This window comes from Phyllobates terribilis, unplaced genomic scaffold, assembly GCF_046119375.1.
Source record: "Phyllobates terribilis strain yellow unplaced genomic scaffold, ASM4611937v1 Scaffold_11__3_contigs__length_659146591, whole genome shotgun sequence".
Lineage (NCBI taxonomy): Eukaryota > Metazoa > Chordata > Amphibia > Anura > Dendrobatidae > Phyllobates > Phyllobates terribilis.
In genome coordinates, this window is record NW_027362771.1 from 629,654,688 (window position 1) to 629,668,939 (window position 14,252).

The following is a 14,252-nucleotide window of genomic DNA, read 5'->3' on the forward strand; positions in this document are numbered from 1 at the left end:
TATTTTTTTCTGCATCTACCTCTGAAAAAATATTGGGCTTCTAGCTGTGTGTGGGACTTGTTGTATTAGTCCATCTATACTGACCTCCATCAGGTTGCAAACTGAAAATATTTTTTTCCTGCATCTACCTCTGAAAAAATATTGGGCTTCTAGCTGTGTGTGGGTCTTGTTCTATTAATCCATCTATACTGACCTCCATCAGGTTGCAAATTCAAAATAATTTTTTTCTGCATCTAACCCAGCCAATAGTTTTGGCCTAATACCACAGTTTGGCCACTCAGCTCTGCTCGGTTACCATCCATTGTTTTTTTGTGCAAACAACTCCAGAGTTGTGAATTAGTTAACCACCAAAATGAGTGGAAAAAGGCCTGCTGCTGGTGGAAAGGGGAATAGGCATGTTGGGAAGGGGAAAAAAGGTTGTGTCCGTGGGGTAGGTGTTAAAGCAACAGTAACATCTGCAGAAGAAAGACCATCTTCCAGCCAAACTAAAATGTCTACTTCTTTTAGCAGACAATGTGATAAGATCCCTTTCTTACGGCCACGCCAATCGCTACAAATTCCAGATGAGGCACAAAAACAGCAGGTGCTTCAACGGATATCAAGTGCTCCTTTAAGTGGGCTCTCCTCCACATCAACTTCAACATCACAAATACTCCAGTCCTCAAAGGTGTCACCCAAATCGCACTTGCTTCCTCACAGCTCCCAAATCTCCAGCTGCCCGTCTGAGTATGAGGTAGAACAGATGGTTGAGTCTGCAGAGCTGTATACTCATACTATAGCCTGGGAATCAGAGGTCGACTCCAGCGCTTCTGTGAATCCAGACGAGGAAATGATCTGCACTGATGCCCAGAATCTTTATGAGTCGGATCCAGGACCAGACGCAGAAGGTTCTGACCATAATGTAGACCCTCATTCCCAAACTGTAACTCCTGTTGGTGGAGACAATGAGGAAGACGATGATAAGACTCAAATACCTGATTGGAGCGACAACTTTAGTTTTTTGTCAGGGCAGGAACAGGTTGGCTCTGAGGACGACGGGTGTGATAACGCACAGGGTGATGATGATGACGTCGGAGATCCCACTTACTGTCAACCCACAGTCAGCCAAGAGATGAGGTCAGCAGAGGAGGTGGAGGAAGATGCTAGTGACGACGAGGTCAGGTTGCGCCTTCCTGGACAGAGACGTAGTACTGGAAGCACGTCAACAACTGCATCCTCAAACACAACTCTGCCTCTCACCACAAGTCGTGGTGGCTCTTCAGGTCGCATGGGTGCTAAGCCTTGCATAGCCTGGGCATTTTTTCAGATCGATAAAGATGACCCAACTCATGTTATCTGTAACATTTGTCAGCAAAAGCTAAGTAGAGGCCAAAAAATACATAGTTTGAGTACTTCATGCATGAACCGGCACATGGACATGAAGCATAAGTTGCAGTGGGAAGCTCAGTGTGCTACAATGCGGCCTAGCCGGCCGGGCCAATCACCGTCTGCCATATCTTTTGCATCTGCGGCCTCTTCATCCTCTGTGACTGGGGGGACAGCAGTCACACCTGTTTTGGGGCGCAGACCTGCCACCTCTTTACCCGCAACAGCCAGCGTGATTGGCAGGTCATCATTTTCTTTGGAGGTGGTAACACCAGCTCGTGTTGAGCGCTGTCCGACATCGATAGCACCACCTTTGGATCAAGGCAACCTAACATGTCCGCCTGCATCTTCCTCACAGACCGGCAGTTTGCCGGGGACACCCTTATCAACCCCGTCTAAGCAAAATAGCCAGCCCTCGGTCCCTCAGATGTGGACAAGTAAAAGACCATTTCCTCCTAGCCATGAGAAAGCTAAGAGGTTGAATTTCACCATCTGCAAGCTCTTGGCTACAGAAATGCTGCCTTTCCGCCTGGCGGACACAGAGGATTTTCGAGACCTTATGTCCGTCGCAGTGCCCCAGTACCAGATGCCCAGTCAGCACTACTTCTCAAAGAAAGGTGTGCCTGCGCTCCACCAGCATGTCGCACATAACATCACCGCTTCTTTGAGAAACTCTGTGTGTGACAGGGTGCATTTCACCACAGACACTTGGACAAGTAGGCATGGACAGGGGCGTTACATGTCGCTGACTGGGCACTGGGTAACTATGGTGACAGCAGGACAAGGGGCTGCTGTCCAAGTCTTGCCGTCCCCACGAGTTGTGCGTCAATCCTCTTTATGTCAAAGTTCCTCCACTGCTTCTGCCTCCTCAACCTCCTCTCGGTCTTCCACCTGCACCCAAAGCCTGTCTGGTCATGCCACAAGCTTTCTAACTGCGCAGAAGGGATCCTGCACACCTCCTTACTATGCTGGCAGTAGGGCTCAACGTCATCAGGCGGTTTTTACATTGAAATGTCTGGGAAATGTGAGTCACACAGCTGAGGAGTTGTGGTCAGCTCTGGAGAACCAATTTCATGAATGGTTGTCTCCACTGGACCTGAAACCAGGGAAGGCCGTGTGCGACAATGCTGCAAACCTGGGTGCGGCCCTTCGCCGGGGCAATGTCACACACATGCCTTGTATGGCTCACGTGTTGAACCTGGTTGTCCAGCAATTTTTAGCCCACTATCCCAGACTAGATGGCCTTCTGCAGAGGGCACGGTCGCTGTGTGCTCACTTCCGCCGTTCGCATCCCGCAGCTCAGCGACTTACATCTCTACAGAAGTCGTTGGGCCTGCCACTTCACCGGCTAAAATGCGATGTGCCTACCCGGTGGAATTCAACTCTGCACATGTTGCAGCGACTGTGGCAGCACCGACAAGCCCTGGTGCAATACGTTCTGACGTTAGCCTGGGCCAACGAGATTCAGAGGTGGGGCAAATCATGCTGGAGGAGTGGTCTCAGATCAGGGACCTATGCACCCTTCTGCACAGTTTTGAAATGGCGACGAAGATGTTTAGTGCTGACGATGCCATTATCAGCATGACTATTCCGGTGATTTACATGCTGGAGCACATGTTAAACAGAATTCGGAGTCAGGTGGTGGCACAAGAGGAGGTGGAGGAAGTAGAGGAGGAGGAGTTGTATGCGGAAGGGCTAACATCTGCAAGGTCCAGACGGTCGGCAGCACCAAGGCGGCAGGCATCTGAGGGTGGGGAAGATGGTTTTACCAGGGCGCATGGTAGCAGCCAAACTAGTGAGGAAGGTGCAGGAGCCCAGGAAGAAGTGGAGGACGAACTGATGGAAGACTCATCAGATGAGGGAGACCTTGATCACATTTCTGTTGTGCGAGGTTGGGGGGAGAGGACAGAGGAAGGAAGCATGATTGTTACCTCGCCACCAACACAACAGGGACTTAGTGCTCCTGGATGCGCAACACACATGAGTGCCTTCTTGCTGCACTACCTGCAACATGACCCTCGAATTGTGAGAATTAGAAATAATCCTGACTACTGGGTTGCCACACTGTTAGATCCCCGGTACAAAAGTAAATTTGCAGAAATTATTCCTGCCATAGAAAGGGATGCACGCATGCAGGAGTATCAGCAGAGACTGTTGCAGAATCTTACATGTGCTTTTCCACAAAATACCAGTGGTGCACGTAGTGAATCTCACAGTTCCAACTTGCCAACCGTGGGACCGTCAAGTGTTCAGCACTCAAACCGTAACAGAACCACAGTATCTGCTGGTAACATCAATTTTGCGGAATCATTTCACCACTTTTTTAGCCCATCCTTTGCAAGGCCACAGGAGACAAGAAGTCTGACCTATAGTCAACGCCTAGAGACGATGGTACAGGAGTATCTCCAAGTAAACATTGAAGCCACGACTGTGTCACTGGACCCTTGCTCTTTTTGGGCTTCCAATCTGGATAAATGGCCGGAGCTAGCCACTTACGCCTTGGAGATCTTGTCATGCCCCGCAGCCAGCGTTCTGTCTGAACGTGTGTTCAGCGTTGCTGGTGGTGTGCTGACAGATAAGCGCACGCGGCTCTCCACTGATAATGTAGACAGACTCACGTTCATAAAGATGAACAAATCATGGATCCGAAACGACTTTTCTACCCCTGTGTCATCCTGGGGAGAGTAAAAGCTTGATGATTGGTTAAAATCACCCTACCAACCGTTTTAAGCTTTCAAATTACTAATCATGTTTATCTGTATCTTGACTGGAAAATAATTTGGGCTTTGTAGCAGTGTGCAGCACTGATCCTATTAGGCCATCTATACTAAAGCTTCACCAGATTTAAAATTAAAAATAATTTTTAGCTGCATCTAGCCCGGAAAATAATTTTGGGGCTCCGAGATGCGCAAGGCACATAAGTGCCTTCTTGCTGCACTACCTGCAGCATGACCCTCATATTGTCAGAATTCGAAGTAATCATGACTACTGGGTTGCCACACTCTTAGATCCCCCAAACTTTTCGATCAACCTTTTCATTTTAATAAAGACCAAAAAAATGGCCATTTTTGAAATTATAAGCATTAGCAGGTTGTTAGAAACTGAAATCAAACAGTTTTCAACTCAAAACTTTATTCTAGGTGATGTTACATTTTCACATAGGACCCCTTGTTCGAAAGGAGCTTCTGAACTCTCTCGTCCATTGAATTTGTCAGGTTTTGGATGGTTTCTGCTTCAATTGTTTTGCATGAGGACAGAATACCCTCCCAGAACTGTTGCTTAGATGTGAACTGCCTCCCGCCATCATAGACACTCCTTTTAATGATGCTCCAAAGGTTCTGAATGGGGTAGAGGTCAGGGGAGCATGGGGGTCACACCATAAGTTTGTCCCCTTTTATGCCCATATCAGCCAGAGATGCAGATGTTTTATGTGCAGCATGAGATGGTGCATTATCATGCAGAAAAATGATCTTGCTGTGAAATACACGGTTCTTCTTCTTGAACCATGGCAGTAAGTGCTGTTTGAGAAAATCCACATACATTATGGAGTTCATCTTTAGCGCCTTCAGGGATCCTAAAGGGGCCGACAATCTCTCTCCCCATGATTCCAGCCCAAAACATTACTCCACCTCCTCCTTGTTGGCACTGTAGCCGTGTTTGCGTGGGGTGTCCATCAACCAGTCATCCTCCACTCCATCCATCTGGACCATCGAGCGCTGCACGGCACTCATCCGTGAACAAAACAGTATTGAAATCAGTCTTCATGTAATGTTTGGCCCACTGGATCCGTTTCTGCTTGTGTGAAGTGGATAGAGGAGGTCGACAGGATGGCGCATGCACAGCTGCAAACCTCTGAAGGACCCTGCATCTTGTTGTTCGGGGGACGTTGGAGGCACAAGCAGCTTCAAAAACTTGTCTGCTGCTATGGCAAGGCTTTTTTGCCGCTGCTCTTTCAACCTGAAGTAATTGCCTGTAGGAAAGAGTCCTCAATTTGCCCTTATCAGCACGCACACGTGTGTACTGTGAATCAGCTACATACTTCTTGATTGCCAAGACACTTCATCCTGATCATCGCACAATGTTGATTGTAGTCATGCCTTGACCTAAACACTCCACAATTTGTTGCTTCTCAGCAGCCGACACATCCTTTTTCTTTCCCATTTTGGCAGAAAATGTAGGCTGCTTAATAATGCGAGAGAGCCTTCTTAAGTAGTCTTGCCTTTCATTGGACACACCTGCCAAACTAATTAGCACAGGTGTCTGCAATTGCTTACAGTGATATAAAGAGCCCTGACACACATCACCATCAATGAGTTTAACTGACAAACAAACAAATTCTTCCCTTATCACTCCTAAACACTTTTTGCATAATAATTTGGAACGCAGTGTACATGTGCTTTTCCACAAAACACCAGTGGTTCACGTAGTGAATCTTACAGTTCTAACTTGCCAACCGTGGTCTGTATGGAGTTGTTCAATAAAGGGCCCAAAATTAAGATAACATAGATGGGAGAGGTCTCTATGAATAGGAATTCCTAAGTATTTGATACCCTGTGAGGGCCAGGCAAAGGGAAAGTTGGACTGGATGGAATCCTATATGGATTTGGGGAGGGAGACATCGAGGGCCTCAGACTTCGCTGCATTGATTTTAAAATTTTACCATGTAACAAAGTGATCTATTTCAGCCATAACAGCATGGATGGATATATGTGATTGAGTGATATATACTAGGACATCATCAGCAAATAGAGAGCACTTGTACTCGGTGCCTCCCACCTCAATCCACCTAATATTGGGGTTATGGCGAATTGATGAGAGCAGGTGCTCCGTCACTAGGATGTATAAGAGAGGGGACAGAGGACATCACTGCCTTGTCCCATTGGTGATTGTGAAAGGTGATGAAAATGTTCTGACGCACCCCCTGGGCCTTGGGACACCCGGAGATGGACCCTTTTTGGTGGATGCTGGTGGTTGTAGTCTTCGTGGTGGCGACCCGGTTCTGTGGCTCAGGGCGGTCAAACCAGTGGCGGAACTATTTATGTGGTTTTGATGTTTAAATGTCCGACTACGCCACCCGTGGATTGCGGTCAGAGTGAACCGCCGCTCCAGGGCAGACCGCTGAGGCTGGTGTTGTGGGTGCAGCAGAGCGTAGCATAACTCCCCACGGGAGGAGTATAGCCTCAGGGCAGTGTATGCGGAGGATGGGGGTGATGGTGCAGGGCAGCAGCAGTAACGACACGGAGTCAGTGATGCAGTTCAGGGCCTTTACTCACAGTTCTTATTATCCAGATCACGTCTGCAGGTAACGGCTGCCCACGTCGTACTGTGCTCACCAGGTGAGGGGCTCAGACAACTCCCAGATAACTTTGGAGCACTTCACAGGACCCCCTTTGTGTGTCCTTTGTCTGGCCTTTCTTACCAACACTTCTGTCCGGCTGCCTCGGGCCTCCTCTTGGTAAACTTGGCGCCAGTTTCCCTGACCCTATGTGGTGCCTTCCTAGCGGGTGTAGCGAGGGGCTGCGCAACATAAAATGTCAGAGCCTCCGGTTTCTATCTGAGGGTCGTTTCCTGCCTCCACTAGTTCGGGGACCGGTCTCCCCCTTTGGCCTGACCCCTCCACGCAGGTGGATTCGGGCGTGCGGTGGCGACTCGCCCGTCTGCACCCCTGGGATCCCTTCATTCCTCGGTCCTGGAGCCTTCTCCGCTCCTCTTCCTTCCTTCTCCCTCTTGCAGGCCTGGGCCTCTGTTACTAGGCCCGCCTCCGGAGCAGAGCTCATCCAGAGCCCCTGCTCCCTGCCACTTCTGCTCAGACTTCTCTGCACTGAACTAAGATGGTGCCCACCTTTTATACTCCCTTCTCAATGCACCCAGGAACTGCTTCCTCCCTGCTCCTGCACTGCAGGGTTCCCCTTCCTCAGTGTTCCCTCCCCCCACTCCAGCCAGGGACAGGGACTGTCGTGCCCATCTCAGGGGCATATTGGTCGCCCTGCCCCACGGCAATGTGGTGTAATGCATGCAGGTTTCGGGTCCTGATCCACACTCCATCCTTATCTGAGAGTGAGATATCACACCTCTGGGTGAGGTGCAATACGTCTGTAGCAACCGAGCCATCGGTGCTACAGTTCCATTTATCTTCAGCCTAGGTGACGTATTGTGATACAGGGCCGTGATTTTGGCTATAAAAGGGTCCCCTAGACCCCTACCCCAAGCTTTTTAAGAGAATCATATATGGCGTGCCAGGAGACTCTATGGAATGCTTTCTCAGCATCCAACGAGAGTATCTACTTACAAATTTTTAACTGCATCTAGCCCAGCAAATACTTTGTGCCTAGTAGCAGTGTCTGCTAGTCAGCGGATTATCCCGGCTGTTAAGCAAGCTACACCACCTGTAGTTTGGACACTTAATTTTTTCAAAGGAAATGCTTCGGGACCACGGGATACTTAGTGAAGAGCATCAGGAGGCACCCCAAGGCATAGGGGCTGGGACTGGCACTAGGATGCCTTGCGGTGGACAGCCGAGCTCGATCCTTATAAAAGCTTTTTAACTGCAGCAGCTTTAGTGGACGCTACTGGAGCTGGAATTACGCGGCTGCTGGCATGAGACTTGCCCTCCAATAGATCCTTGTAAATGGATTTAAAGTGTATTAATTCAAATTAGAGGGACAATTTAAATTAAAAAGCTTAGAGCTGCCTCCACCACAGGGGGGCTCTCTTGACCCACCAGCGGACAGGCACCAGTATTGGGAGAGGGGGGCTGGCCGTCAGGGTTCACCGCGGCTCTGGCACAAACCCGGCGACACGGAGGTGGCACGGGCAGGAGCGGACTGGCCGTCTCGGCTTCTCACTTTTTGGATTTTAGAAGGGCATGACATGCCTATATCTGTGTCTCCCCCTCCTTTTACTCCTCCGCCTCTTTTCTTTTCGCATGACTATATGTACTTGTCACTTTTCCATGTGTTAGTTGTGTCTTCTGAGCAGTTTGTCAGCTTTTGGACACCTTTGAAGGTGTTTTCTATGTGTTTCTATGTGTTTTTGTTTGCCTGCCATTGGTTTTAACGGTGTTCGAAGGTGTTCGACGAACAGTTCGACGAACAGTTCGGCGAACACACGGGTGTTCGACGAACCGAACCGAACTCGAACACTACGGGGGTGGCTCAACACTACTCATCATCCTTTCTTACCATTTCACCATTTTCATTTTGTAAAAATCCTATAGCATCTTTGACTTTTCTTTTACTTTTGACATACCCCCAAAATCCTTTTTTATTGCTTTTGACATCTCTTGCAAGCCTTAATTCATTGTCAACTTTAGCTAACCTGATACGTGCCCTGCAGGATCTACAGACTGCATTATAATCTTCTTTAGATATGCCTCCCACTTTCAATTTGATAAACATTTCTTTCTTTCTTTATAGCATGTGTTTAAGTTCTGTGTTCATCCATCCTGGTTTCCTTAAATGCTTCCCATTCTTCCTACTTTTTGGGATTATTAATAATTGTCCTTTGAAAAAATTTCCTATCCTTCATGGATATTTTTGTCCTTAAGGACATCCAGCCATTCGATCTCTCCTATTCTCTTTCTGAGTCTCTTAAAATCTGCCTTTCTAAAATGTAACCTTGAAGTTTGAGTCTTCATATGTCTTCCTCCTCTAGTTATCCAAAATTCTATAATAGCATGATCGCTGCCTCCTAGGGTCCCAGCCACTTTTACCTCCTCAACCATTTCCTCCCTGTTTATAAGGATTAGATCCAAAGTAGCAGATCACCTTGTTTTCTCCCCTACCTTTTGGAAGATAAAGTTGTCAGCAAGAGAGGATAAGAATTTGCTTGACCTGTTAGTTTTACTGGAGAGAGATTCCCAGCAAATTAATGGATAGTTGAAATCTCCCATGACCACTACGTCATATTGAAGAGATCTGCGTCTCTTCAGTCTTCCGAGCGGATGAAGAAGCATGCTGATAAGAGACGTCTTGATCCTCCTCAATCTCGTCCGGGAGACAAGGACTGGCTTTCCTCCAAATATGTCCGTCTCAAGATACCTTCCTATAAGTTGGGTGTGCGGTTCATTGGTCAGTTCGAAGTTCTGAACCAAATCAATCCCGTGGCATACAAGCTGAAATTCCCAGTCACCTTATGGGTTCCCAACTCCTTTCATGTATCCCTCCTCAAACCTGTTGTCCTTAATTCATTCTCTGATGATCCAGGTACCTCTCCAGCTCCAGTCTCCACTGAGGACGTCTTTGAGGTATAAAACATTTTGGTCACCAAGAGGGTAAGAGGAAAGTCTTTCTTTCTTGTGGATTGGAAGGGGTTTGGCCAGGAGAATAGGTCTTGGGAACCCAAGGAGAACATTCATGTCCCTCTTCTTTTTTAAAAATTTCTCTCGGGCTTAAAGAAGGGGGGGCGTAAGTAGGGGGGTACAGTAGCATCGGTATCTCTGCCTCCTGCCGGAAAGAGACACCGTTCCCCTCACTGCCAAGGCCCTGGTCTGGTGTCTTCCAGCTCCGTCCTGCAGCTACTGTGGTGCGCACTGAGTGCAGCTTCCCAGGCACTGTGCTTAGGGTATGCGCACGCTCCCTCCCTCTTAAAGGGGCCGCAGGCGCCATCCTAAAAGTCCCCAGCCAATGGACTGAGAAATTCCCCTATTTAAAGCACCTCCTCCAATATGGAGGTGTCTGTGGAATGGTTGTTCTTCCGTGTGCTAACACTTGCTTCAGCCCTCAGATCCCGCTGCCTGTCAGTCCTGCCCCCAGTCTGCCTGTCAGTCCTGCACACCAGTCTGCCTGTCAGTCCTGCACACCAGTCTGCCTGTCAGTCCTGCACACCAGTCTGCCTGTCAGTCCTGCCGGCATGTCTGCCTGTCGGTCCTGCCCACCTGTCTACCTGTCAGTACTGCTTGCCAGTCTGCCAGCCAGTTACATGCTGTGCTCACCAGCCTGCTTACCTTGAAGCTTCTGCCTGTTACCTGTTGTGCCCGCCAGCCTACTTACCTGGAAACACCTGCCTGTTACTTGTTGTGCCCGCCAGCATACTTACCTGGAAGCACCTGCCTGTTACCTGTTGTGCCCGCCTGCCTACATGGAGCACCTGCCTGTAACCTGTCGTGCCCGCTGGGTTGTCTACCTGGACCTTCCATCTGCCTTCCAGCTATGCTTATCCGTTGTACCGATCAGCTTCAGCAATCTGACCCGTGGGAGTCACCTGCTCTCACACAAGGTCGGTCCCAGAGTGGCACATGGTCCCCCTGCTCGGTCCCTTCCTGGTTCACGGAGTCGATTGTACCGCCTTACAACCCTGGTCAGGCCGAGTAGGAACTTAGTTACGCCCCTCTGGTTCCTCCTTGCACTGAAGCACAGAGGTTCCATCACCCAAACCTGTAACAGGTACACGTTTATCATGTTGCGTCTCCGAAATAGAATCCTGATTCTCCGTTAAACGTGTGAACTCTACAGCCCTGACTGTGGGTGGTTTGATATTGGATGACAGAGAGTGCATCTAGTTCTTTCACTTTGTGATCCATGGCCCCAGTTAAAACAAACAAGAGAATAGAAACAGAGTACAATTCCATTATCCCTAGCTGAAGTATTCAGGCGTGGTTGTCTGCTTTAAACAGTATTTTTTTCAAGGTAAACTCTTTGGGATTCGGTACCTACTATGTTTTTTTCAGATGCATTTGCCGTACACACAGTACATTGTACAGAGTACACATTGTTTACCATGCTCTGTGAGGGCACTGTGCCCCATGGTCTGGTGGTGAAGTTTGTAAGCTGCTTCTGTGGAGATACTCTCACCCATGCTCTGTGGGTGAGTTTTTTTACTGGACTTGTGGTTGAAAGCCTCAGTCTCTGTGCACTGTTAAAATTTTCATATTATTCATTTACTTCCTATATTACCATGATTGCTATGGTGAAATAACCCCTTTAAGTATTTTTCCTATGCACATTTGTTTGCAGGGCTATTGTCTTGCCCTTACCCCATTTTTCTTCCTTTTGCAGCCCCCTAGCCCTTATTACAATAATTTTTACAGCCATTTTACAGCTCTGAAGTTTGGGTCCTCATTGACTTAAATGTGGTTCGTTGTCCGTGGTCAAGCTTGGGTCAACTTCAGGTCCCGAACTGGATTTTTTAAAAGGAAAGCACAACACGGCAAACCTGAACATCCATGGGTTCGCTCACCACTAGTCATAAACATTTTTATATAATATACATTAGGGTACATTGAGTACTCTGTAGTATGATATTTAAGTCCAAAACATGTATTTGGATAAGTTGAATGCTTATTAATTATATCATAACATTTCTTCTACTTACAGGAGAACAATCTGACTATGATCATGGAATTTTTCCTTTTAGGATTTCAAGTCAGTCAAGTTTCAAGAATTTTCTTGTTCAGCTTTTTGCTTGTGATTTATTGTAGGACAATATGTGGGAATTTCCTGATCATCACCTTAGTGTCCACCAGCAAGAACCTCCACACTCCAATGTACTTCTTCATCTCACAACTGTCCATCAGTGACATCTTGGTGATCACAGATATTGTCCCTAAGTTACTCCACATCCTACTGAACAATGGGGCGACCATTACTTTTGTTGACTGCATCACTCAGTTTTATTTTTTAGGTGCCTTAGAAACAGTTGAATGTTTTCTCCTTGGTATGATGTCTTATGACCGATATGTTGCCATCTGTAATCCCCTTCGTTACTCCACCATCATGACAAGTAGATATTGTACACTATTGACTGTCATCATATGGGTGTTTGGATTTTCTATTGTTTTGATTTACATCATAACTACAGCAAAACTAAAATTCTGTGGCATAAATATCATTGACCATGTGTTCTGTGACATTCTTCCCTTACTAGAACTTGCCTGTTCTGATAACTACATGGTTCACTTGGAGATATATTTGATAGGTTTTCCTATTGTCTTAGGTCCAACCACACTCATTGTAGTGACCTATACTTATATTGCTTTGGAAATCTTAAGGATCCCATCAAGTACCGGCAGACAGAAAGCCTTCTCCACCTGTAGCTCCCACCTCACTGTGGTCTCCATATTGTACTGGACCCTGTTCAGTGTTTATATTTTCCCATCAAAGGGTCGTACACTCACCACAAGTAAGATCCTATCCCTGCTATACACTGTGTTTACTCCTTTGATCAACCCCATTATATACAGCCTGAGAAATAAAGATATTATAAAAGCCATACAAGGAGAAGTTTATAAGTGAATAGTCTTGTAATTTATCAATAATGCTGCTAATGTCACTGAGACTGCAGATTCTCAGCCTACTTGTTGTTCATTGCATTATCTTGTAAAGTTTCATTAAAAAGTATATATTTGGAAGACAATTGATCTTGATAGACGTTTTCTTTTTTCATGTGTGAGTAGTAGAGAAAGGATTTGTGATGGTGGGCAGTGAGGGTCCCAAGTGTGCAGTTATTTCTTCTGAAAATGCTGTATTAAAGCTTATTTTATTGTAGGAGCAGGCTTGGTCTCCAGGTAAGAGAGTTGAGCACCATGTGGAGTGCATGCAAGTCATTTATTATCATTTATGTATTCTTTGTTCCAAGATATATAGCTCTCAAAGAGTGATATGTAGAAAAGAGAAGAATCAGCAGTGGCGATCCATCAATTGGTCATAGCGATCACAGGATTGCTGGGTGTGTCCTCAGCATAGTAGAGGTGCTGTGTTGACAGTATTTTGACCCATGGGTGGGAGATGTTTTATGCATGCTGCTATAATAATAACCTGAGAAATCTTTGAAAAAATGTATTTTTTAATCCAAAAAGTCAAAAGTTCCCTTTTTTTGACCCTAAAAAGCCTGCCTGCCATTAAGATGTCCAATCAAGTTGTATATTATGTTGAGCATTGTTGATCTGTATCTATTCAGTCTATGCTGGCTGTTTTAACCACACCTTGGTTTGATCACCCAATTTAATTTCTATTAAGAAAATTCATTAAATGGACGTATATTGATATTTATGAGATGTTATGATTCTGACTGTATATCTACTATGATGTAATGAGGAGTTTTTCTGCCAAGCCTTACTGAAAGGCATCTTTGTTTTCTATTTTATCATGAAAAATGGGCTATAACATGTGTTATGCCTCTATGGCACTGGTGTCCCCTCATCATCTCTCCAATCAATAGAGCGTAACAGGGAAAGAAGGGTAAGCCCCTGAGTGGGGGCACCATCTGTGCAGGTCTACGGTGACAATCTTTAGTGCAAGGTAGGAGTAAGGCCGATTTCACACGTCTGCATATCCGTGGCCTGTGTGTCCATGTGGGTTTTACGTGTTGCATCCGTGTGCCGAACATGTGTTGCATGAGGATCACACGGACAGGCACCTGGGAATAAGGGCTTTAGGCAGCGCTGTTCCCAGGCACCGGTGCTGAACACTACCCTCATCATGGTTCCCTGCCGGCGCTGCCATCATCACCAGCAGGGACAATGATGAGTGCAGTAATAGTGTGCTCCTGCAGTGTCCCCACCTGTCAAAATAAGAATAAAATAATAAATTCCATATATTCACGGCTGCTGCCGAGAAACCAGGGAGAATGAGCTGCTCGAGAGCTGCAGCTCAGGAGTGGTGTCCTGTCTCTCATTGAGCACAGCTCCAGAGTCGCGCATTCTCCTTGGCTTCTCGGCTTCAGTGGTCACATGGAAACAGCAGGGGACACCTAGGAGAGGTGAATACATAGATTTTATTATTTTATTATTTTGACAGGTTGGGACACCGGGAACAGACTACCGATACCCTTATCACTGTCCTGCTGGAGCTGATCGCAGCGCCAGCAGCAAGCCATGATGAGGGCAGCATTCAGCACCGGTGCTTGGGAGCAGCGCTATTCCCAGGCACTGGTATGTGTCACATGGATGA

At 47.0% G+C, this 14,252-nt stretch overlaps 1 protein-coding gene across 1 annotated transcript in view; it reads left to right on the forward strand.

Annotated features, from left to right (window-relative positions):
- The window catches only part of LOC141167483 (olfactory receptor 1500-like), a 48,508-nt gene extending 35,912 nt beyond the window's left edge, over positions 1-12,596 (forward strand). The window contains exon 2 of the mRNA XM_073654884.1: positions 11,679-12,596. Within this exon, the coding sequence (XP_073510985.1) occupies positions 11,679-12,596 (918 nt within the window). The remainder of the gene's footprint in view (positions 1-11,678) is intronic.
- The last annotated feature ends 1,656 nt before the right edge of the window (positions 12,597-14,252 follow it).